The sequence below is a fragment of the Mauremys reevesii genome, linkage group 8, assembly GCF_016161935.1.
Source record: "Mauremys reevesii isolate NIE-2019 linkage group 8, ASM1616193v1, whole genome shotgun sequence".
NCBI lineage: Eukaryota > Metazoa > Chordata > Testudines > Geoemydidae > Mauremys > Mauremys reevesii.
The window spans coordinates 86870093-86895507 of record NC_052630.1 but is presented as its reverse complement, the minus strand read 5'-3'; the positions used below and the strand labels follow the sequence as shown (position 1 = coordinate 86895507).

The window sequence follows — 25415 nt, the reverse complement described above, 5'->3', positions numbered from 1 at the left end:
AGGCCGTAGGAATAATTTTTGCTCCTGTAGGCTGAAGTTTGCCTACAGTGCAGAGGACTATCACCAGGCCCCCTGCACAAGGGGTTCTCAAAGGATGTTCCAGGAAGTATATCAATTCACCTAGATATTTGCCTTGTTTTGCAAAAGGCTGTATAAAAAAGCACTAGCAATGTTAGTACAAACTAAGATTTCACATAGACAATAACTTGTATATAGAACAGTATAAACTATATCAGGGTTTCTCAAACTGGGTCACAACCACAAAGTGGGTCGTGAATTCATTTTTATGGGGTCGCCAAGGCCAGAGTTAGACATGCTGGGGCCCAGGGCAGAAAGCTGAAGCCCGAGCCCTGCCAACCGGGCTGAAACCAAAGCCCGAGCAACTTAGCTTTGCAGGGCTCCCTGTGGCATGGTGCCCTGGGGAACTGCCCTGCTTGTGACCCCCTAATGCTGGCCCAGAGAGTAGGAATAGACTCAACGTGGAGAAAAACTTAATTGTTGCTGTCACTTCATTGCCTCCCAGCATGGCAGGGCTCACAAGTGAAAAACAGGCTCAACTATCATACTGAAATGGAAGTACAATATTTATATTTATTTATTATATTGTAAAAAATGAGAAAATAAGCAGCTTTTCAGTAATAATGTGCTGTGACACTTTTGTATTTTTATGTCTGATTTTGTAAGCAAGTACCGTAGTTTTAAAGTGAGCTGAAAGGGATACAGTAGGTTGAGAACCACTGCTCTGCATGACTTAAATTCTGCACAGGAGCAAAGACACCACAGAGGGGGCTGTGCACAGGGATGACAGCCATGGAGAGGGTCTCTGTGCCAATTCCACAGACTGGTACAGAATGCTATGACATTGGTAGGCCAGGAATGGTGCCACAGGATTCACACTTATAAACAGTCCCAGTACTGAACACCAGGAGCACAAAGTGGCTGTGACTAACTATTCCAGCCATAGGAACAGTAACCACAAAGACTGCAATAGCATCACTCACTAGCTGCAAATTATGGATTTCACCTTCTTAAACCTTACTGCACTTCACTTGCATAGAGCCCCTTTATTTGGATTTTATGCCAGTGGAGGGATTCTACCATCAGAAATTAAAAAGACACTCAAAAAGAGTAGGTATTGTCCTGTTCATGAGGAATCCTCATGGTCAAACTATTAAAACTTGCACTTATTTAGAATGTTGCATTGTGCTCTAGTTTTTAAATTTGATTAAGCAGTATAGCTGTGGTTAAAAGTCTCCAACTATATCTATTATCAACCAATTTATGTCGTTTATAATTTGGCCATAGTGCATTTCGTCAAACTGAACATCAGTAGACAACTTAGCTTCCAAAAGAGGCCAGGATATTTTTATGGAAATGTAAAAAATAAATCAATTAAGCCTCTAGGTATAGTGCATAAAGTAGGTGCCCCAGTCCACACACAATGGAGATCTCTTTTTTCACTGCTGTACAGAAAAAACAGCAAAAAAAACAAATTCCACCAAAACAAATAAAAACAAAGCAAAAACTCCAAATCTGATCTAAGAAACAACGTAATTACTTATCTTAGTATTAATTGAGGGCCCAATCCTGAAATCCTTACTTAGGCAAAATTCCTCTTGAAAGCAGTGGGAGTTTTGCCTATACAAATCTTGAACGGAGAATTTATAACAAGGCACAAGCATGCTCAATTGTCCTTCAGTTCCTTTGCCAATACAGAATCCAGATGGCATAGGACTCCACAGTAGCAAGGAAAGAGTCATGGAATCCATGTGGACAACACTTCTTGAAGAACCACAGTTACTTTATGAGGCCACATCCAAAAGCCTGAGGCATACTCTCATAGATGTTTCTGGATAAGCATGTAAGCTGCTGATGAAACTTACCATGGTCTTGAATCTTTCCTGTGGTAGATAAGCCCTTGCTGGTGTGGAATTTAGCACTGCCCCATGAACTGTTCTCTGCATTGGCAACAGTGTGATCCTGAGACTCAGAGTAGTGGAAAGATGTGGAATTAGGTGAACTGATAGTTCACCTGCTGTGGTGATTTTCCTCAAATGAGTTAATTGTTAATGTACAGATATACCTGGATCCCTTGTCTGCTGTGAGCCACCACAACTGCCAATCACTTGGTGAATACCTTTGGTGCTGATGAAAGACAAAGAGCAGAACTCTATACTGGTAGATGCTCCCACTTGGAATCTCAGGTATTTTCTGTGTGTCAGTTGAACTGATAAATAAAGTAAGTGTCTTGTAAAATAGTGAGCCAGGAAGCAGGCCTAGGGATTTGGGAATTTAATAATTGGATTATAGAGGCCAACATTATCATACTGCATTTGAAATGACAGATGAACCTGTTGCAGGTGGATTGATTTAAATCAGTGATTTAAATAACCAATTTTAATCATGGCTTAAATCAGCAAGCAGGAAACCTTGATATAAGTAATCAACTTTAATCTTGTTTTGCATTTGTACTTTTTAGTTATTTCTTAAAGAAAAGTTGATTCTCACTGGCTGGTAACCTTTAAAACATGTTGATTTGCAACTCAATATATCATTTATGCTAAATTTGGTGCTTCTTTTTGTTAAAGCATACATTACATCTACCTATACTATTTATTTACATAATTAGATGACAATTTACATTTATTCACTTTCTTCATTTTCTAACATAACAGAAATGTAAAAATTGTCAGTGATGCATTTGTCATTTGCTAATGATCATTAATTTTTCCTGTGATTTGTGTCAAGCTCTATTTTTATGGACATTAGAATTCAGTTAAAAGTGAACCAAAACAGAATTTTAAAATGGTCTTTTTATTATTTTGGTAGCTTTATCCAACTATGCTAGACGCATAAGAAAAAAAGTTTAACAAAAAGAAAAACAAGTGTTCCTGCTTTTTCAATTCCCAATTGGTTTCTTGTCTCTGAATGTTCTAGTCATTGAACTGAGCTAACTAAATAAACTGAATTGAAGAAAATATTCTCTCTGTACCTATAGTAGCGGCCTCTGCTGTCAAAAGGTGGTTTCGCACTTTAACAAACTCGGCTTCCAGGTGCTTAGCTATTGACCTCCACTAGTTTGGAGGTTTGACTTTCTTTAAAACTTGACAACAAACATGGACTGCTTGATATTATTTTAAAATTAATTTAAATAATTGTAATAGTTTATAATAAGTTTAGTCCTTAATATAGGTTGTCATAATTTCAGTTAATTTTAAATATTTTATTTTAAAAAATTATATCTTTTCAATAAAAAATCAAGTTTAAATTTTAAAAAAAAAAAACACTGATTTTTTCCTACTTTGACTTGTTGAGATAGCTCAAATCCAGGATTGGATTCCAGATCTTTCTTCTTCCAAGTTAGAAAATAAAGAAAGTAAGGCCCCATCCCTCTGACCTCCAGGGGCACATCTTCCACTACTCCAAGATTCAGAAGAGAGTCCACTACTTATCTTAACAACATCTTATGAGAGGGATCCTTAAAGAGGGACAAGGAAGGAGTTGGGCTAGGAAGGGACGGGGACTGAATAGAATACCCCACACTGACAATCTCTAAAATGGTGTGGTTTGAGGTAATTCCATTCCAGGCCTCTCAACAATAAAACAGTGGCTGCCAGGGCCGGCTCCAGGGGTTTTGCTGCCCCAAGCAGCCAAAAAAAACAAAAAAGCCACGATCGCGATCTGCGGCAATTCAGCGGGGGGTCCTTCGCTCCGACCGGGAGTGAGGGACCCTCCGCCAAATTGCCGCCGAATAGCTGTACCTGCTGCCCCTCTCCGGAGTGGCCGCTCCAAGCACCTGCTTGCTAAGCTGATGCCTGGAGCCGGCCCTGGTGGCTGCCTAAGAGTGGTGGGGATGTGTGACGTTATTGATATAAATGGGGACCATATAGAACATGGGTTGCAACCAAGGTCCTGCAGTGGCACCAAATCTTAGATAAAGGGGGTCATCTAAGGTGTCTAAGACCAGATTATGGGTTGCTGATTATAATTATGCTGTCTATATGTCTGTATCATTTGTAGTTAAAGTTATAAGTATTGGCTCTGTAATGTCTATAGTTTGTATTCTGCTCTGCCTCTGGGAAGTGTCCCAGACAAGCTGATGTTAGCCCGGCATAGCTGGATTGATGGCCCATTAAAGGGCCATCGGCTACACAATTGACCCATGGAGAGAAGGCAGACACGCCTTGTGACTCAGCAAAGTATGCAGGGACTGGCCCATGTGACTCTAGGCTCCATGTTGCTGTAAATTTCCACAGTGAAGACAAAGGGATTCTTACACCTGGAAAAGTCTATATAAGGCCAATGCCTCATCTCCATCTGGTCTTCAATCCTGCTTCTGACCTCTGGAGGGACTTTGCCACAAACTGAAGCTCTACACCAGGGACTGAGGACCCATCCCAGCGGGGGATGTTCCAGAGACTTAATCTAAACCTGCAGTTTACTCCAGCACTGCTGCAAGCCTGAACTAAGAACTTTGCCATTACTGTATGTAATTGATTCCATTTAACCAATTCTACCTCTCTTCTCTACCTTTTTCCCTTTGTAAATAAACCTTTAGATTTTAGATTCTAAAGGATTGGCAACAGCGTGATTTGTGGGTAAGATCTGATGTGCATATTGACCTGGGTCTGGGGCTTGGTCCTTTGGGATTGAGAGAACCTTTTTCTTTTATTGGGGTGTTGGTTTTCGTAACCATTTATCCCCAGGACGAGTGCACTGGTGGTGATACTGGGAGACTGGAGTGTCTAAGGAAATTGCTTGTGTGACTTGTGGTTAGCCAGTGGGGTGAGACCAAAGTCCTTTTTGTCTGGCTGGTTTGGTTTGCCTTAGAGGTGGAAAAACCCCAGCCTAGGGCTGTGACTGCCCTGTTTAAGCAATTGGTCCTGATTTGGCACTCTCAGTTGGGTCCCGCCAGAATCGCTCCGTCACAGTGGCGTAGTCGGCAGGATCCACAGAACCAGGTCAATTAAGCTTTGGGTCAGAACCCCACGCTATCCAAATTTTAAATTTGGGATTGAGAGTTTGGTTGGTTAAAGGTCAGTGACCATGAGACAGAAAGCATCAGGAAAAGCAAGGAAACTGCAAGCCTTGAGAGACAGCCTGCAGTTTGATTATGAGCAAGAACTGGCAAAAATTCGAATGGAAGAGAAGCAAGTCTTGGCCCAGCTGGAGAAAGAGGCAGCTGAGAGAAAGAGAGAGGCGGCTGAGAGAGAAAAAGAGGCTGCTAAGAGAAAGAGAGAGGCAGCTGAGAGAAAGAGAGAGGCGGCTGAGAGAAAGAGAGAGGCTGCTGAGAGAGAAAAAGAGCTGCTGGCTGCTGAGGAGGAGACTCGCAAGGTGCAGCAGGAGACTCACAAGATGCAACAAGAAACTGCTAGACTCCAGCTCCAAGTCAAAAAAGCAAGGGAAGAACGGCAGAAACTGTATCCTCTTGAAAATCCAGTTTATAACTGTGTTGATATATGGGGTTACTCTGGGCAGTTTTCTGTGTTTAACCAGTTTTGCTATGGCTGGGGAGATGGGAGTTCTAACCTGGGGAGAAATATCTGTTTGTCTGTGCAAGAAAGCAGTTTGTCTGGGAATGAAGTTTCTGAATGTCTGTCTAATGTCTCAGAAGTGAATCTGGAGTTAAATCAAGAGCAGAAAGATCTCATTGGGGAGGAAAATGTTTCTCAGGTTAAATCCCTAACTGAGGAGGGAGAGGGTAAATTTGTAATGGGTAATGGATTGTTGGCTAGTGCAGCTTGTAGAAGTAAACCTGAAATGGGTAACTGTGATTTGCTAAAAGTAGCTCAGTGTAGTGAAAAGAGCAGCAGCTTATCTGTTGGGAGAGGCAATGTGCCTGGTAGGGAAAGTTTGCAGGAGCCTAGGCAGCCTGTGATGGTTGAGGGTAATTCAGTTGTCTCGAAGTTGGTTGTAAATACAGCTAAAGCCCAGGAAGGGAATGGTCCTGAGTTTGGGTCTGCTGGGGAGAATGGCACTGTGACTAGGTTGCATCCAGTTAGTGTCTTAGCAAAATCCCAGAGAACAGACAATTCTGGTGCTTGTGGTTTGCCAGTTGCTAATGTGTGGTTGGAAAAGGGTGCAGCACCTCTGTCTGATCAGGGTGATACCCCAGCCAGGGCACAAGGAGAGCATAAAGGTGATTTAATTGTGTTACCGACTGACAGTTTGACAACTTGTAGCAAAAAGGAAAAGATTCCTGAACTTGTTCATGGCCAAGGGAAGGAGACTGCTTCTGACTTGTTATCTAGAAAGTCTGTAGCATCTGTGGTTGCTCAGGGAAGTGTTCCTTTAAAGCAAGCCCTAGGTGAAGAGGGGAAGGGCAGAATTTCTGAGAGGGGTGAATTGCTGCTTAGAGAAGCTCCTAGGGAAAGGAATCCTCATGGTAGCCTGTGCAAGCAGTTTACTGCAACTGAAGGGTGTAAAAGTGATTTAATCAAGACAGTTTCAGTTCCTAACAGCCAGAAATTTTCTGTTGTGAATGGATCCACTGACTTTCCTTTTGAGAGATCCAGTGTGGGCAGCTTTGAAAAGGTCTCAGGTGGAGTAGAAGCTGTTAAGGAAGTTGAGCAGCCCTATAACCACCTGGCTGTGTGTAGCCAGCTTGTTGGGGAGACAATGCTGTTGGGACAGGAATGTCTCCATGCTGAATCGGTAAGTGAGCAGTCTGTGCTTCAGGGTCTGAGGACAGATTCAGTTACTGGTTTTTCAAAGCAGAACAGTTTTATGGCTGAATGCTTGAGGAGGCAGGGGAGAGCAAGCCAGCTCTCACCCTCAGACTCTTTGGATTTGTGTGGTATCTCTGTGAGACAAAGTCCAGCCTTGGAATCCATAGCAGCTGAAGAGTTAAAAGCCAGTGTCTGTGTTGATGCGAATTACTTGGCTGGCAGGGAGAAGACAGAATTGCTAATAGCTGTTAGCACAGAGGGCCCGCCCCATCAGCCAGTGAATTTTGTTAAGCAAGAGAAATCAGGATTTAATCCTGAAGAACAAGAAGGAAAGAGAAGACTGAATTTTGCAAAGGGAACCCACAGGTTAACCCTAAAAGGCCCAAACTCCAATGGTATTGAGCCAAGGGTGTGGCAGGACAAACATGTTTGTAGATGGACACTTGCAATCAATTTGTTGTTATTGCTAATGCTAACTGTAACAATGTATAATGTACCTAATCTTTTGGAAAATCCCTTGAACATGTTGAAAGGAATACATAAAAAAACACTTTATGTTAAAGGGCCTTACTATACTGATGTTTCACAGTTAATGCCTGTAAACAGTGTTGGAACTTTTCACAGGGGAAAATACATTCCAGACCTGATGTGCTGTATGAGAGGGGAAACTGAGGCACACTACCATATCGCTTTCATGGCTAAATGCCAAGATTCCTGTTCTATGAACAACATCAATATCTACATTGGTGTAATGTTAATTGGGTCCCGCCAGAATGACTTTGATAAACCATTTCGGTTATACACTGGTACGGCCTCTAGCCCAACACTAGCTGTAGTGAGACAGACCCAAGGAAAGGGGGCTCTTGGGATGCAGTCAGCGATGTTTTGTCATCCCTTCCTGCATCAATTTTGCGTTGGGGGTGTGACGTTATTGATATAAATGGGGACCATATAGAACATGGGTTGCAACCAAGGTCCTGCAGTGGCACCAAATCTTAGATAAAGGGGGTCATCTAAGGTGTCTAAGACCAGATTATGGGTTGCTGATTATAATTATGCTGTCTATATGTCTGTATCATTTGTAGTTAAAGTTATAAGTATTGGCTCTGTAATGTCTATAGTTTGTATTCTGCTCTGCCTCTGGGAAGTGTCCCAGACAAGCTGATGTTAGCCTGGCATAGCTGGATTGATGGCCCATTAAAGGGCCATCGGCCTAATTGACCCATGGAGAGAAGGCAGACACGCCTTGTGACTCAGCAAAGTATGCAGGACTGGCCCATGTGACTCTAGGCTCCATGTTGCTGTAAATTTCCACAGTGAAGACAAAGGGATTCTTACACCTGGAAAAGTCTATATAAAGCCAATGCCTCATCTCCATCTGGTCTTCAATCCTGCTTCTGACCTCTGGAGGGACTTTGCCACAAACTGAAGCTCTACACCAGGGACTGAGGACCCATCCCAGCGGGGGATGTTCCAGAGACTTAATCTAAACCTGCAGTTTACTCCAGCACTGCTGCAAGCCTGAACTAAGAACTTTGCCATTACTGTATGTAATTGATTCCATTTAACCAATTCTACCTCTCTTCTCTACCTTTTTCCCTTTGTAAATAAACCTTTAGATTTTAGATTCTAAAGGATTGGCAACAGCGTGATTTGTGGGTAAGATCTGATGTGCATATTGACCTGGGTCTGGGGCTTGGTCCTTTGGGATTGAGAGAACCTTTTTCTTTTATTGGGGTGTTGGTTTTCATAACCATTTATCCCCAGGACGAGTGCACTGGTGGTGATACTGGGAGACTGGAGTGTCTAAGGAAATTGCTTGTGTGACTTGTGGTTAGCCAGTGGGGTGAGACCAAAGTCCTTTTTGTCTGGCTGGTTTGGTTTGCCTTAGAGGTGGAAAAACCCCAGCCTAGGGCTGTGACTGCCCTGTTTAAGCAATTGGTCCTGATTTGGCACTCTCAGTTGGGTCCCGCCAGAATCGCTCCGTCACAGGATGGTAAGACTATATAATGTTCAAAGGCTATTTATGGCTTTGATGCCATAAAATTTGCTATTATGAGATAGACACAGTGTGCAGTAGAGGAGGAAAAGGTAGAGGGCCTTCTGTATTGCCCTTCTTCCTTGGCAACTCAGATCCTCATCCAGTGAGGAAGAGGAGATATTTGTTGGGATGGAGCACTTTTCCTCAGCAGGTGTTCTTCATCACTTTCCTGTTCTTCCTGAGGTACAGTGAGAGCCTGTGGCAGTGTCTCCTCTTGACCAACTCTACAAAGTTTCATAAAAGAAGGAGATGTAACACTAGTTAGGGGTAAAAGGCTGGGGCCAGAGAGGTATGTGCTCTCTTCAAGTTCTCATAGGTCTGTGGCTATAGTGACAGCTCTTAGATTCCCTGTCAGATCAGTAGGGATCAGACGAATGGGAACAAGATGAGCAGGTGGAGGATACCTCCCTCCTTACTATACTCAGAAGGGTAGGAAGAAAATGAGTACCCCTCTTCTAATGGTGGGTTTACCCTATTCAGAATTCTAGGGTGAGCTTAAGTTTCCCCAGCCTTCCACCACTGGAGCTGAAGAGTTCACTAATACCATAACATTACTGGTAGTTGATACTTAAGTGCAGGGCAGTCCCACAGCTGAGGACAATTGTGGTGATTCAGGTTGTACTGTCATTGCAACATCACTGAGTACCAAAAACAACATTGGTGCTGGGAAATCAGTGGTGGGAGAATCTGTATCATAGCGGTCAACACCGACGTCATGGGTGCCAGGGTCATTAGCACCTTGTGCACAAAAGTCGGTACCAAGAGGTCAGTCCTGAGTGAAGTGCAGACTACTGCCTAGATGGTACTGTAAGTGTTCAGTGACTGGGTTTTGCCAGGGTATCAGAGGGACCAAATTTGGGCCATGAACTACCTCTTTGGCTGAGTAATAAAATGACACCACCAGATCTACTTCTTATGTGTAATCAGAATCACATCTGCTAACTTTAGAGATAAAAATAAGCATTTACTGATTCACAGGTTTGACAGCCAGAAGAGAAAGTTACTCACCTTGCAGTAACTGAGGTTCTTCGAGATGTGTGTCCCTGTGGGTGCTCCACTCCCCGCTCTCCTCCCCTCTACTTTGGAGTACTACGATTACTCTCCACGGTAGAGAAGGAACTGAGGAGGGTGTGGGGCGCATGCACTCAGGAAGATTCCAACTAGACGGGAGATACCATCTGGGTGCGTGCGCCCCAACCAGGCACTGCTACCGAAAATCTCCGATCGACAGCACCGGGACGCACCATCACCTAGAGTGGAGCACCCACAGGGAGACACATCTCGAAGGATCTGATGCAGTCAGAGATCCACTTGGACAGACGTCGTTTAGAGATAGCCATACCATTTGATTTTTTCGGTAATGGAAACAAAGAGTCGCGGAGACTTGCAAAATGGTTTAGTCCTGTCTAAATAAAAGGCAATTGCTCGCCTGACATCGAGAGTATGCAGGGTTGCCTCTTGTGGAGTCTTGTGAGGTTCGGGATAGAAAGTGGGTAAGTATATAGGTTGGTTGAGGTGGAAGGTAGATACCACTTTAGGAAGAAATTTAGGATGTGGTCTCAAAGTGACTTTGTCTTTGGAGAAGATTGTGTAGGGAGAGTGGGCCATCAGGGCACTCATTTCACCTACTCTCCTTGCCGATGTTATGGCAACTAAGAAAGCCACCTTCATGGATATATGGAGATGAGAGGAGGTAGCCAAGGGCTCGAATGGAGGGTTCATGAGAGCGTGTAGAACGAGGTTAAGATTCCATGAAGCAGCTATTGGGTGAATTTCAGGGTAGAGATTTTGCAGGCCTGTGAGAAATCGTTTTATGGTTGGGTGAGTAAAGAGTGAATAACCTGCTAAGAGGTCATGGAAGGTGGTAAGTGCCACCAGGTGCACTTTGGTGGAGCTGAGCGAATGTCCGTCTTGTTTTAGTTCCAAGAGGTAGTCTAGAATGATAGGGAGGGTCACCATATTGGGCTCTAAGTGATTACGTAAGCACCAAAGGACAAAATTCTTCCACTTCTGCGGGTAGGTTTTATGAGTGGAGTCTTTCCTACTGTGCAGGAAGACATATCGGACTTGCCCAGAACAGGCTAGTTCATGGGTTTGAAACCATGAAGGAACCACTCTGTGAGGTGGAGTTTGAGGAGCTCAGGGTAAAGAGCCAGTCTATTGTTCTGGAAAAGGAGATCTGGCCTGTTGGGGAGAGCCCGTGGGTGACGGGAGGACATGCAGAGTAGGTAGGGATACCACGTCTGTCACAGCCAAGCCAGGGCAATAAGTATGACCCGGTCCTTATGGTCCACAATCTTCCGAAGAACCCCATGTAGCAGAGGGATTGGTGGAAGGCGTACAGGAGAGAGGTGTTCCGCGGGATGAGGAATGCGTCTCCTGGGGATGCAGTTCTGAGTCCCACTCTGGAGCAAAACTGGGGACATTTTCGGTTCTGGGTTGTGGCAGAGAGGTCTACTGACGGGGTGCCCCAGAGGGAGAAGAGCTGTTGAAGTATTGTGGGGTGCAGTTCCTATTCGTGTTCCGTCGAGAAGTGCCTGCCGAGTGCGTCGGCAGTAGTGTTGTGGCAGTCTGGCAGGTAGGAAGCGGTGGTCTGTATTTGACGTTATATACACCAATTCCATAAACGGATTACTTCCATGCAAAGAGAATGTGAGCGTGCTCCCCCTTGTCTGTTGATGTAGTACATACATGCTATGTTGTCTGTTAAGACTCGCCGGTATTTATTCTTTATGAGGGGAAGAAAATGAAGGCACGCTCATCTCACAGCTCTGAGCAATAAGAGATTTATGTGTAGGTGCGACTCTGATGCAGACCACTAGCCTTGTGCCCTGTGTCCCTCTAAATGCGCTCCGCAACCAATTAGGGAAGCGTCCGTGGTGAGCATGAGTGCTGGGGATCAGTGCAGAGGTTCTCTGGTCTTGTCCACCACTGAAGGGAAGCTAGAAAGTTGGGAGGCGGAGTTAACAGCATCCCTAAGGTGTGTCTGTTGGGTTTGAAATTGGAATTGAGCCAGCCCTGAAGACATCTCATGTGCAGCCTGGCGTACTGGAGTATGAAGGTAGTGGGTGCCATATGACCAAGGAGCTGTAGGCAGAGTCTTGCCTGTGTCCTTGGATGAATAGAGAGCGTGCGTTTGAGGTGCGTGATAGCGAGGAATCTGTGATATGGGAGCAAGGCTCTGCTCTGGATTGAGTTGAGATGAGCTCCGAGGAACTCAATCTGTTGTGTAGGTGTCAGGGTGGATTTTGGGCGTTTATTTGGAGGCCTAGGCTGTGAAAGAGGGTGATAGTGAAAGAGTAGCTTGGAGTGTCTTTCCATAGGAGTTGCCCTTGATGAGGCAATCGTCCAGGTAGGGGAACTGCGTGACCCCATGTTTGTGGAGGTGAGCCACGAGTACAGCTAGAATTTAGGAAAAAAGCTCCCGGCGCTGTGGAGAGGCCGAAAGGAAGAACTCCGTATTGGAGATGGTCGTGACCGATTGTGAAGCTTAGAAAGCGTCTGTGAGCTGGATGAATTGATATATGAAAAGAGACGTACTGTGGGTTGAGGGCTGAAAACCAGTCCCCTTGATCTAGTGCAGGAATTAATGTGCCCAGTGTGACCATTTTGAATTTTTGTATCCTCGCGAATTTGTTCAGTTGGAGTAAGTCTAGTATAGGCCTCCAGCCCCCAGTCCTTTTCTGGGTCAGGAAGTAATGGGAGTAGAAATTTTTCCCTGGATGTAGCATTGGCACAGGCTCCACTGCGCCTAGCTGTAGAAGATAAGCAACTTCTGCGCGAAGCAGGTGCTCATGAGAGGGGTCCTTAAAGAGGGACGGGGAAGGGGAGGCGGATAGGATATGAATGGGCTAGAGTAACCAGACTGAACTATCTCGAGGACTCAGCGGTCCTGTGTAATTTGCTGGCAGGCATGTTGGAAACTCTGGAGGCGGTAGCAAAATGGGTAAATAGGCTGTGGAATCAAGGAGTGGTCGCACAGACCCTGAACCAACCTTTTAAAATTGTTGTTTATTCCCAGATGGATGGGAAGTGGTTGCTTGAGCTTGATCTTGTCTGCGCTTAGGGGGGTCTAGTGCAATTCCTATTTATGTGGTAAGGTTTGGGTTGATATCGTTGACCCCTGGGAAGAGATGGGTGAATGCCCAGGGTGCGCAGTGTCACTCTAGAATCTTTCATCGTATGAAGTAGTTCATCAGGTGTTTTTTTTGTTTTGTTTGTTTTTAAAGAAAACAGTTTATGTTTATCAAAGGGGAGGTCCTCCACTTTGTTCTGCAGTTCTTTAGGGATGCCAGATGCAGGAAGCCATGAAGATCTGCGCATAACCACAGCCGGTGCATATGTACGGGCTGCTGTGTCTGTCGTGTCTAAAGAGGCTTGTAGGGCTGTTCTGGAAATCAATTGGCACTCGCTCAGAATTGATTTAAAGCCCGCTGTCCTGTCCTCTGGAATGTAAGAGGCAAATTCAAAAGTTTATTGTAGTCATCAAAGTCATGCCTGGCAAGGAGTGCAAGGTAGTTTGCGATTCAGAATTGTAGAGTGGAGGATGTGTGAACCTTGCGACACAAGACGTCAAGGCGTTTAAGGTCCATGTCTTGTGGGGTGGACTGATATTGTGGCTGTTTCATTCTTTGTGCGACTGCATTGATAATGAAAGAGTTCAGTTGTGAAAAAAATAGGAAGTCAGCGTCCTTAGCAGGAACATAGTATCTATGTTTGGCTTTTCTGCAGGTTGGTAATAAAGAAGCTGGAGTTTGCAGAGAGCGTCAGCTGGTTCCAAGAGTGCCTCATTTATAGGGAGCGAAGTAGGGAAACTGAGGCTGGAGGCTGCGGACCTTAGTCTGAGGTGGAAAAAGGCTCCAGTGAGGGAGGAGAGGGAGGTGCGGAGAACTCTGCTTGCCATTGTAGATCAGGTTCGCGCTCAGTGAAGGTAGCCAGTTCAGGTGGTGGGACTGTGCTGTGTCATGTTAGGAAGCGAAAGTGAAAGTGTGAGCGGTGCAGTGGGTCGGTTGGAGGTGCCCTGCAGGGGGTCTGCTGTTGGTGCAGGGGCGGAAGGCAGGCTCGGTGCCGACGTCCTTCCTGGCACCGGGGCAGAGCACGCGGTCGGAGCCGCGGCTTTTTTTTTTTTTTCCTCCTTCTTCTTCCGCCCTGAGGCTTGCGGTGCCGACAGCTTTGTTGGCACCGGGGCAGAGCGCATAGCCGGCTCCGCGGCTATTTTTAGTCCTCAGGCTTGCGATGCCGACATCCTTGTCGGCACCGGGGCAGAGCGAGCAGCCGGCTCCGCGGTTGTTTTTAGCTCTGAGGCTTGCGGTGCCGACATCCTTGTCTGCACCAGGGCAGAGTGCGCAGCCAGCTTCGTGGATATTTTTAGCCCTGAGGCTTGCGATGCCGACATCCTTGTCGGCACCGGGACAGAGCGCGCAGCCAGCTTCGCGGCTGTTTTTAGCGCTGAGGCGCTTGGTGCCGCGGAATCCTTCTGTGTTCGGGAGGTTGAATTTCCGCCTCTATGGTCTGTGGGAGCCGTTGTTGAGGCGTGATCTGGGGCTGAGGCGCCTAGCTTTGGCGCTGTCAGCACAGAGGGTAGGGATCTCGCAGGAGACCCCTTACCATTGTTAGTGTCTCTCCTATGAGACTGCTCTGCTTCTTGCCTCCGCTCCAGGGAGGGTGAAGCAACGCTCCCCACCGGTTTCGATCTGGCTGGGGAGGATGTGGGAGTGGGTTTAACTTTCCCCATCTCCGAAAGCGGCTGCGGGGATTTCTCCATGAGAAGCATTTTAAGCTGCAGGTCTCTGTCGTGCCGAGCCCTCGACTCGAGGCTCATACAGTAGAGGCACTTTGCAGGGATGTAGGCTTCCGCGAGGCACTTCACACAATGTGAGTGCCCATCCAACCTTGGTATGAAGTCGTGCCAGAAAACACACCTCTTGAATCCTGAAGCCCCTGGCATTGTAAATTAGAAATGGCAGGGGAGAGTGTCTCAGTGAGAGACAAGTCTGACGTGATTTTTTTCTTTTAAACTAAGTAACTAACTATGTAACTATACTAAAGGAAGGGAAACAACTGGGAAGTAATTAATAATTATTTCTATGTTCTTTGTTACTGTTTCCTATAGATACCAGGGAAGAGAAGGCAGCACTTCTCCGAGTCCCGTCTTCAGCCGAGGACGGTTGAGAAGGAACTGAGGAGGGTGTGGGGCGCACACACTCAGGAAGATTCCAACTAGACGGGAGATACCATCTGGGTGCGTGCGCCCCAACCAGGCACTGCTACCGAAAATCTCCGATCGACAGCGCCGGGACGCACCGTCACCTAGAGTGGAGCACCCACAGGGACAGCACTCGAAGAAGAAGGGACTATTATGATCATCTAATCTGATCTCCTGCACCACACAATAAATTTTCATCCAGTAATTTCTGTATCAAGCCCATAATTTCTGTCCGATCTAGAGCACAGACATCCAGTCTTGATTTAAAGACTTCATGTGATGGAGAATCCACTACATTCCTAAGTAAGTTGTTTCAATGGCAAATTAATCTAACTGTTAAAAAGCTGTATCTTATTTCTAGTCTGAATTTGTCTAGCATCAGCTTCCAGACACTAGATCTAGTTATATCTTTGTCTGCTAGATTAAAGAGCTTGATCAGAAATCTTTCCCACATATAGGTACTTACAAACCATGATCAAGTTACCTCAATCTTCTCTTGGATAAAATAAATTGACTTAGCTTCTTTAGCCTCTCACTGTAAGGCAGGTTTTCCAAACCTTGAATCATCCTTGGAGCTCATGATCCATTGGGTACCTTGAAGTCATTTTCTGAGTCACTGCTCTCCAGAATCCAGTCCCCCATCATGTAAGTGTGACCTATACCTCTTTGTTCTTAGGTGTACATAGTGGTTATATTAAAATGCATGTTGTTCAAGTGAGCCCATTTTACCAAGCAGTCCAGATCGTTCTGTAGAACAGATATGGTCTTTTCATTCCATGATTGCTTTTTATTCCCCTTAGCATGGCAGAGCCAATAACTAAGAGGGAGAGAGCTAGATTCTATTCCATTTCGTGCATCATCAACAGAATCATTTACTAAATTTCCAATCAGTTACACAAGTGCAAACCCATTGAAGACAATGGAATTGCTCAGCTGTCACTAATGGCATAATTTGAGACAATAAGGTTACACGGGTGCAACTAAGGACTTAATACGGATTGCAGAACTTTTGTTTGTGGTAAAGATGGAAATTGGCTCACTCACCTCTCAGACTGGAGGTTGTGTTTGTATTTAGAGAAAAACATTTTTACTGTAAATTAAGCATATTTCACATGGATGTCATTGGAAGCTAACAAACATTGACCCTCACAAGTCATTTTTCAGAGCAGAGCTATGCTTTAATGTGAATGGGTGTCTTTAGGGATTTGGAAAAAATTACTTTAATATAGATAATGTAATTGCCTGAAAAATGTAGTTAGTATGTGGGCAGAATAGTTATATTGCACAATAGAATTTACTTTCCCCATACATTTACAAAATCCTAACTTTCATGGTTCAAGGCTCAACTATTTCAAATTGTTTCAAGCTGAATTCTAATGAATGCACTGACATCCTTGATTCAATTTTTGCCCCAAAATTGTCTTGGGTGATAAAACTGTTGAAGATTTATTTGCAGCACTCATTTCAATCTGACTCTGCTTAGTAAAAATAATATGGCATTGTGCTACACACAAAGACACTGCATCGTAAGACAAAAAGGTTGCTGTTGTGTCTTATCTGAACAGGGCATAATTAAGCAAGCATATATTTTCTACTATGCAAAGTCTCAGAGGAAAGAATGAGAAATCTTAACCACAATGCTGAAGTCTTGAACTAATGAATACTTTGATGCTTTTTGTTTGCTTTCTATGGACTTTTGGCAGTATAATCCAGCACAAGTGATGCCGCATAGTAAGAATAATGTACTGTCTGCTTTATTTTGTGGGCAAAAACAAACCCCAATGTTTTATTTGTGGAATTTTCCCTTAAAAAAGTCACATTAGTATTGAAATGTGATTCTGGTCACTGTCTTCACTTTATGTAAATGGACAAATCCTGCCCTGTCCTCCTTAGCCATGGAAGGCGATGCACATAGGGCACTTCCACGCTGCTGCAGAGTTGGGTGAGCTGAGGAAGGTGGTTCTGAATTCCACTACTTTGTGGATCTGTTGGATTTTCCCTATGGGAGGCAAACAAATCACTATACAGGCCACTTCAGGCCTGAGGTCAACCCACCTTCCCAAGTACCCAGGACATGTACCTAGCACTTGTACTGAGATTTGGTGCAAGGGACAGGATTGGCTGAGAGGTATTAAGGATGTACTTAAAGTTCCTCTTGATTTTGTGGTTCCACTTCTAGAGGAACACTTTGTTTACAATACTGTAACTCTGCTCAGTTCCAAAAACAGATCAATTATCAACGATGTGATTTATTTGTGTTTCTGCTTATTCTACAAAAAAAATCCCAAACATTCTAAAATATGGATGTATTTCAATCTAGAAAAATGATCCACATCCAATCCAGCATTCATATTATAATACTGAGTATTAAGAGAAACATACCTCTGCTCCTGAAAATTTTTAACCAGCTCCTTCCATTTTTCCATATCTTCTTTGTTTTCCATAACAATGTTCTTTCTTTCCTTTATGGTTTCCTCACTTTTCCTCAATCTGTCAACTCTAAACAAACTCTGTGTCAAAGAAGCATGCTGAATGCTGAAGTCTTGAATTAATGAATACTCTGATGCTTTTTGGTTCTTGGTTTCTAAAAACCAAGCATGCCTTTGCCTTACTTTTTCAATAAATCCTGATCTTCTCAATTGATGTTGTTTTAAAGCTTCTTGAATTCTAATGTCTTCTTCTTTGCATCTTTTCTGAACACCATTCTTTTTCTCCTCAAGAAAACCCTTAATACAGTAGTCAGCTTTGCCTTTGGCTATTTGCATCTGCATAACCCCACATATCTTTTTAGTTTGGATCTCGCATCTCTTACTCTCCCTGTAGGCTTTATCAATAACATAAAATGGTCCAAGTCTTACAGATCCATACATTCTAGCAAAAATCCTCTTCTCTATACTTACTGGGTGATTCACAGCTTTAAGCTGTGGAGCAGGATGAACAAGAGAATGAAACGGGTATACAGCATGCCAAATTTCTTCCTCTTTCTTTTGAAATATCAGCTTATCCTTCACTGAATGAAAAGCAGCTTTACAAACTGAAAGCCTAAATTTAGTTCCTACCTGCTCCTCCATATTAGGTTTCTCCAGGTCCAAGAAACCTACAATACAAAGAATGCAATATTTAATCTGTGATGCGTATTTGATTATAAAAATTTACTATTTCTTATTATTTCAGACTCTTTATTAGATTTTAATATCTACTGATGATAAATGTCCTATTTAAGTCACTCTATCCTCTTGTGAGTTTGAATTAAATATTATCTTCCTTTGAAATAAGAATTTAAATTATCTTGTAATATCAGTACAGTAATATCATATGCCAAAATTTGCTTGTTCAACACACCTAATAATGACAAGCAAAGCCTCAGAGTTAAGTCTAATAGACTGCTTTTTACTGTGCCAAAATGGCTGTGCAAAAGTTTTAAAATATTTAATAATAATCGTAGTAAGTGCCAGGTTAAAAATCAGCTACTAGTCTTGCTGGAGCCTCATCCAACCCCTCAATGAATTCAATCAGAATCTTTCAATTTACTTTAATAAGTTTTAGATCAGCACCCTGCTCTATTACTTATCAAAAGAAAATTATGATATTTTTGAAAGTTTCACAAGTTTCTATACCTGCTATCTTTTTAAAGGCAGAATTTTTTAACCTACTGACATTAAAAAATCACAGCATAAAATAATGTAACAGTTAAATAATATTATTAGAAATAATACCAATTTTTATTCCCATTTTAAAAAATATATCCCTTGCTCAACCTCTATTTCACTGTGTCTTTTAAAATTAAATATTAGTCATATTCATAGAATATCAGGGTTGGAACAGACCTTAGGAGGTCATCTAGTCTAACCCCCTGCTCAAAGCAGGACCAATCCCCAGACAGATTTTTGTCCCAGATTCCTAAATAGCCTCCTCAAGGATTGAACTCACAATGCTGGATTTAGCAGGCCAATGCTCAAACCACTGAGCTATCCTTCTCCCCAATTGAGTACTCCATCTTCTATATTCATGTCCACAACAAATTCTTCCTCCCTTTTATACTCTGAGTATAATACATGTTCAAATATTGTCATTGGTTTTATTTATATGAAAATGTTTACAGGAGAGGTGTATAAAGGCAATTAATTGTTTTTACAGAGAATAAAGCACAAAATGAAGCTAAAGCTTGTCTGAGTACCATAAATGACTTTCATTTCAAGCATATTCCAAAGCCATGGATATGCTTTTTGTTGTGTGGTAAGAAAAAAAGAAAATTCAAATAAAAATAAAATAAATGATTATCTTGCCTCGTGAGGATTTTAACATTTTTTTCTGCTACTTTTTTGGACTTTCCACTGATGTAACTTGGATGTAGTGGGAACTATTGTTCAAGAGAAGGTTCAAAAACAAGTAAGTGTCCAAGGGAATGGCCTGGGTAGAAAGAAGTGATGGGATGAGATATATTTGTGGCAAATGGTAAATGAAGGCAGATATGTGACATGGTATCAAATTTGCATACGCTATTATTTAATAACTAATTCAATCAAATCAACTGAACTAAATTAGACAGAGTGATCCTTGTTGAACTGCAGCCTGACCCATGTGCCTTGATGACACATGCCATCACAGGTTTCAGCAAAAATCATGACACTCTCTTGATCTGTGGCTTATTCAGCTGGACACCCACCCTCCCCATGAAATAGTTCACCTGAGCAAGCATCCATCTGGTTCCAAAAGGTTCCATTTGTGCCCTCTCCCCCCAGTCTATGTACACAGGGGCCACGTCACTTAATCCAGCTACTCTCTCGGAACATACTCAATTTGAAACACTACCAACTGGCTATAAAAAGTCAGAGTAACTAAATAAACAGCAAACAAGCTGTGACACAAACATGAAACACAAAATTAAACATGTATATGATGAAAACCCACTCAGTAAGGCAGAAAATTCTTCAAGGGATTCTCCAGGACTTCAGAGGTGGTCAGATCTAATTTCACGTGCTCCTGGGATGAATACAATGTAGAGCAGGGATGGGCAAACTTTTTGGCCTGAGGGCCACATCTCGGTATGGAAATCAGATGTCTTCAAATCACCAGGGCCTGATGAAATCCATCTTAGAATACTCAAGAAGCTGACTGAGGAAATATCTGAGCCATTAGCAATGATCTCTGAAAAGTCATGGAAGACAGGAGAGATTCCAGAAGACTGGAAAAGGTCAAATATATTGCCCATCTATAAAAAGGGAAATAAGGACAACCCATGGAATTACAGACCAGTCAGCTTAACTTCTGTATCCAGAAAGATAATGGAGCAAATAATTAAGCAATCAATTTGCAAACACCTAGAAGATAATAAGGTGATAAATAACAGCATGGATTTATCAAGAACAAATCGTGTCAAACCAACCTGATAGCTTTCTTTGACAAGGTAATAAGCCTTATGGATGGGGGGAAGTGGAAGATGTGGTATATCTTGACGTTAGTAAGGCTTTTGATACTGTCTCGCATGACCTTCTCATAAACAAACTAATGAAATACAACCTAGATGGAGCGACTATAAGGTGGATGAATAACTACTCGCTGGGAATGATTTTCCAACCAGTTATCAGTGGTTCACAGTCATGCTGGAAGGACATAATGAGTGGGGTCCCGCAGGGATCAGTTCTGGGTCCAGTTCTGTTCAATATCTTCATCAATGATTTAGATAATGGCATAGAGGAGTACACTTACAAAGTTTGCGGACAATACCAAGCTGGGAGGATAGGATTATAGGATAGTGCTTTGGAGGATAGGATTATAATTCAAAATGATCCAGACAAACTGGAGAAATGGTCTGAAGTAAATAGGATGAAATTCAACAAGGACAAATGCAAAGTACTCCACTTAAGAAGGAACCATCAGTTGCACACATACAAAATGGGAAATGACTGCCTAGGAAGGAGTACTGTGGAAAGGGATCTTGGGGTCATAGTGGATCACAAGCTAAGTAGTAGTCAACAGTGTAATGATGTTGCAAAAAACCCAAACATCATTCTGGGGTGTATTAGCAGGAGTATTGCAAGCAAGACATGAGAAGTAATTCTTCTGCTCTACTCCGAGCTGATTAGGCCTCAACTGGAGTATTGTGCCAGTGCTGGGTGCCACATTTCAGGAAAGATGTGGACAAATTGGAGAAAGTCCAGAGAAGAGCAATAAAAATGATTAAAGGTCTAGAAAACATGACCTATGAGGGAAGATTGAAAAAAATGGGTTTAGTCTGGAGAAGAGAAGACTGAGAGGGGACATGATAACAGTTTTCAAGTACATAAAAGGCTGTTACAAGAAGGAGGGAGAAAAATTGTTCTTCTTAACCTCTGAGGATAGGATAAGAAGCAATGGAATTAACTTGCAGCAAGGGCAGTTTCGGTTGTACATTAGGAAAGATCTCCTAACTGTCAGAGTGGTTAAACACTGAAATAAATTGCCTAGGGAGATTGTGGAATCTCCATCATTGGAGATTTTTAAGAGCAGGTTGGACAAACACCTGTCAGGGATGGTCTAGTTAATACTTAGTCCTACCTGGAGTGCGGGGGACTGGACTACACGACCTCTCAAGGTCCCTTCCAGTTCTATGATTCTATGTTCAGCTCATGCACTTCTCTCAGAGCTTTACAGTGCCAAGGAACATAGTAAGAAGTATGAAGTGAATTTTTTGGTCTTTGTAGCTTTCATTTAAGGTCTTAATGTTATTTTTATGCAATAATTGCATTTGCAATATAGCCATGGTCACAAAAGGATTTGTTGTTTTACCTGTTTTCTGATCAAATCCACTTCTTACATGTGTGCCAGTCACATTGCTTCATTTACTAATAAAATAAGTTTTAGTACTGTAAGAACTGCAAAGTCTATATGCCGTAGTTGCATAGGAGCATGCTATATTTTGTTCTGCCTCACGTATCATCATGCAAAACAAGCCATATGCTGACTATAGAATATTTATTGTTGACAATGTATGAGGGTAAAAAGAAAATGGCTTGATTTCAAGATACTTGAAGTGCTGTCAGTTTAAAAAATCTTGTTTTGATTTGAAAATTGAGCAATTTTGTTACAGAGTGACTTAAGAATAAATATCAAACACCAAAATGTCATTTTACAGAATCATTTTTCTAATCATAATCATATAAGAAGCGTGCATAAACATTCTCTCTTTTCAAGCTGAAAACGTTTTTTTGTGGGTGAAAACTGGAGAAAGGTTTACATGAAGTTTCCTTTTGAAAAGGGTATATAACTACATATCAGTGATAGAATACATGAGTTTTACCTAAGATTTGTGGCAAACAATGTAGATCAAGCTCATGTCTCATATTTCAGATATTTCCCCCCCTGCCATCCTCAATACAATAATCCTTTGACTATGTCAACTGGAATGGTTCAGTATGTCTACTAGGATGTTCTCTTACTCTTTGAGGTATGTGGGAATTCAAAAATGCTTTTCTTGACATCATTCTATTCATTGTTAAGAGGGACTCCCAATATACATATAAGGCAGATAGAGTGGCCCCCTGTGTTTCGTTAGCACATCACTTACTGAGTCAACATCTCCTTATGTATACTCGATTTTTTAAATGTCCACAATGCTTTAAAGACTTTGTTCAGTAACAAGATGTTGTTATAGACATTATTTTGATTTCCTGGAATGATCACACCACTATGGTTGCACAAGTCTCTTATGAAAGCGCTCAGCCTACATTGCGTACAACCAATCGTAACTTAAATTAACCATTTGAATTAACAGAATAACTAATAGCAACAGTAGGTTGTACTGGGGAGCAATTAAATACAATTAAATATCATGAAGTATATTAAAATAAGAAGCACCTCAAAATGCAACCGGTAAAAGTACTGACAAGGTCCTTTAAATAATTTACAAACTTGACATTAGACTGATTAAAAAGTCCCCTGAAAACCCATGTTTGAGGAAGATAAAAATTGTTGATGTTATAGGGCACCATATTCTCCATAATTTCACCATTCAAATAAAAATTAAAGATTATGGTATTAAGAGAGACAAGGTGGTTGAGGTAATATTTTTTATTGGACCAATTTATGTTGGTGACAGAGACAAGCTTTCAAGCTACACAGAGCTCTTGTTAAGGTCTGGGAAAGGCTCAATGGCTATGTCTACTGGCAACTGAACAACAAAATGCTTGTCTTTCAGAGGTGTTAAAAAAAAAAACTCCCAAAAGACAAACGTTTTGCTGACAACAAACACTGGTGGGAACAGCCCTTTGTTGGTAGGAGTGCTCTCCGCAGCTCTTTGGGGGTAGAAGTTTTTGTCATCAGGAGAGAGGACATCAGGAGTGACTACACTGTGTGCATAAGTAGTTAGCACATATTTTAAGGGATCATTCAATCTGAAGTAGCCCATTAGCACCTCTGCAGACACAGGACAAAAAGGGGAATTAGTGGTTGCAGATTGTTGCAATAAACCATAAATCCAGTGTCTTTATCAAGACCATGATTTTTAGTGTCTAGCAAAGTTATGAATTTAAGCTCCCAAGCTTGTGTTTTGAAAGTGTTGTGCAGGTTTCTTTTCAGGATGAGGACTGATGGGGAAAGTTGGATTTGTTTAACATCGTTTCACTTAAAGTTGCATTTTTCAGGAACATAACTACAACATTAAGTGAGGAGTTACTGTAATATGGTTGCTAAAATCTTTTTCTCATTTATGGTTAGTTAGATTTTTTATTGTATAAAGTATTACAAAAGGATTACATTACTAACCCTTCCTCAATGGAATTCTTTGTTCCTCTAGTTTTTTCGTTTTTTCTTTTTTCCTCAATGTGGGTGAAATGGAGAAAACTGGTTGTTTTTTTCTTCTCAGACATAAAACAGGAAGCTTTTTAAAATTATTCATATATAAGACCTGTTAACAAAACAATTTTTATTTTAATTAAACATGCCATTATAATCAAGAAAATGAAGACTTATAGCAAAAATACAGCATATAGTACTTTTTCCTATAAATAATTAGATATCCTATATACTTTTTTTACTGATTTGACCAAAAAAAATCCTTCCTTTTTTTGTTGGCTGCTACCCCTTTTTTGCAAGACTATTTGTTACTAGGCAGAGTCTCTATTTGCTTGGCGAGGTGAATACTTGTTCCAACCCCACACCTCTGTAATCCTGGAAAAAAATCCCAGTTTTTAGTCTAAACAACTCTTCACTCATCATCTGTTATACCAAGATGCATTCCTTTGTCATTTTTCAGTGACAAGGACACCTTATCTTTAGCTGTGTGAACAAACAAGGAGCCCTAAAGAACAGTTTATGATATTCTCAGTTTTTTAAGTAAATACAGTGCTTGCTTCTAAAACACATTTGAAGCTCACACCCTTTATTTATCCACAGAACTGGTACATGATATGCAGAAGCAGTTCATGACATGTTGTCATGCAAATGCGTCTAATCCTTGACCTACTGTTTCCAACTCTAGGGTTAGAGGCTGTTTTTGTTTCTGTGCCCACTGCATTCTGGCTTTTTTGCTGAGACTGTCATACAAGGATGCCAACTGATACTAACGGAGGTGATGCATTTTCTGATGTAGATACCAGCCAACTGGAAATTGGACTGAAACTCATTTCACGTACACTGCGAAACAGCTATCAGATAACATTTTTCTCTTTTAGAGCCATGAATCCTTTCTTGTAGGGATTAGGCCTAGATGCACCTAGAAAATCACAGGAACAACACTACAATCCACAAAGCCTGAGTTAAGTGCCTAGGCTCCCTATGCACTAATGGGGAGACATAGGCAATCCACAAAAGCCAACACACTAGGCAGAGAGCCTCCTAAACTAGCCAGTGGGAGATGCAAATGAGAGAAGTGTGTCCTAAGTCATGCCCCTCTCTCAGAGATCAGTGCCTAAATCCGAGCTGCAAGGAGGTGCCTATGCCTTTAAAACACTTTCAGTAACAGAACACCTATCAGTAGCATTGCATTTATTTCACTGGTTTTGTAAAATCAGACAAAATGCTTGCATATTTCTACATTATATTAACAGACTGACGGCAGGTAAATACTTGAGTTTCATTCTTTCTCCTGGAGTTTCATCAGTTATTAATGTGATCCAGTTAGCTTCCTAGATTACTTCTGAAATACTTGCAAATTTTCACCATTATCACTAATATTTCCTTTGAAAACCACAGGATGCTATTCTCAATTTAAACCATTTGTTCAGAACTCTGGCACTATTGCTTCACTGCTTTATTAGATTGATAAGTCTGCCTTCATCATGTTCATATTCTTATAATATTCCTTCTCTTTCAAGAAATTACAATTTATGTGTATGATTATTTTGGAGCAGTCTTAACATTATCAGATTAGTATTTAACTTCACAGTTCTAATCTTCCACAGTACTAAGAAAATATGACTCCTGGACAATTTAATAGGTGCCATAACTTAAATTCATAAAGGATGTTTTTATTTGAGAATACATTTTAACTAGTTAAAAACAAAAGTTAAATACAACTTGATAA

At 42.0% G+C, this 25415-nt stretch overlaps 1 protein-coding gene across 9 annotated transcripts in view; it reads right to left on the bottom strand.

Annotated features, from left to right (window-relative positions):
• The window catches only part of LRRIQ3 (leucine rich repeats and IQ motif containing 3), a 102152-nt gene that overhangs the window by 18434 nt on the left and 58303 nt on the right, over nt 1-25415 (bottom strand). For 7 of the 9 annotated variants that reach the window (XM_039483226.1, XM_039483222.1, XM_039483220.1 and 4 more), the window contains 2 exons: nt 23657-23798; nt 17297-18011 (listed from right to left, as the gene is read on the bottom strand). In XM_039483226.1, the coding sequence (XP_039339160.1) occupies nt 17297-18011; nt 23657-23798 (857 nt within the window). Of the gene's footprint in view, nt 1-16706; nt 16914-17296; nt 18012-23656; nt 23799-25415 lie in introns of those variants that run through there. The other 2 variants (XM_039483229.1, XM_039483224.1) reach the window with 2 other exon arrangements.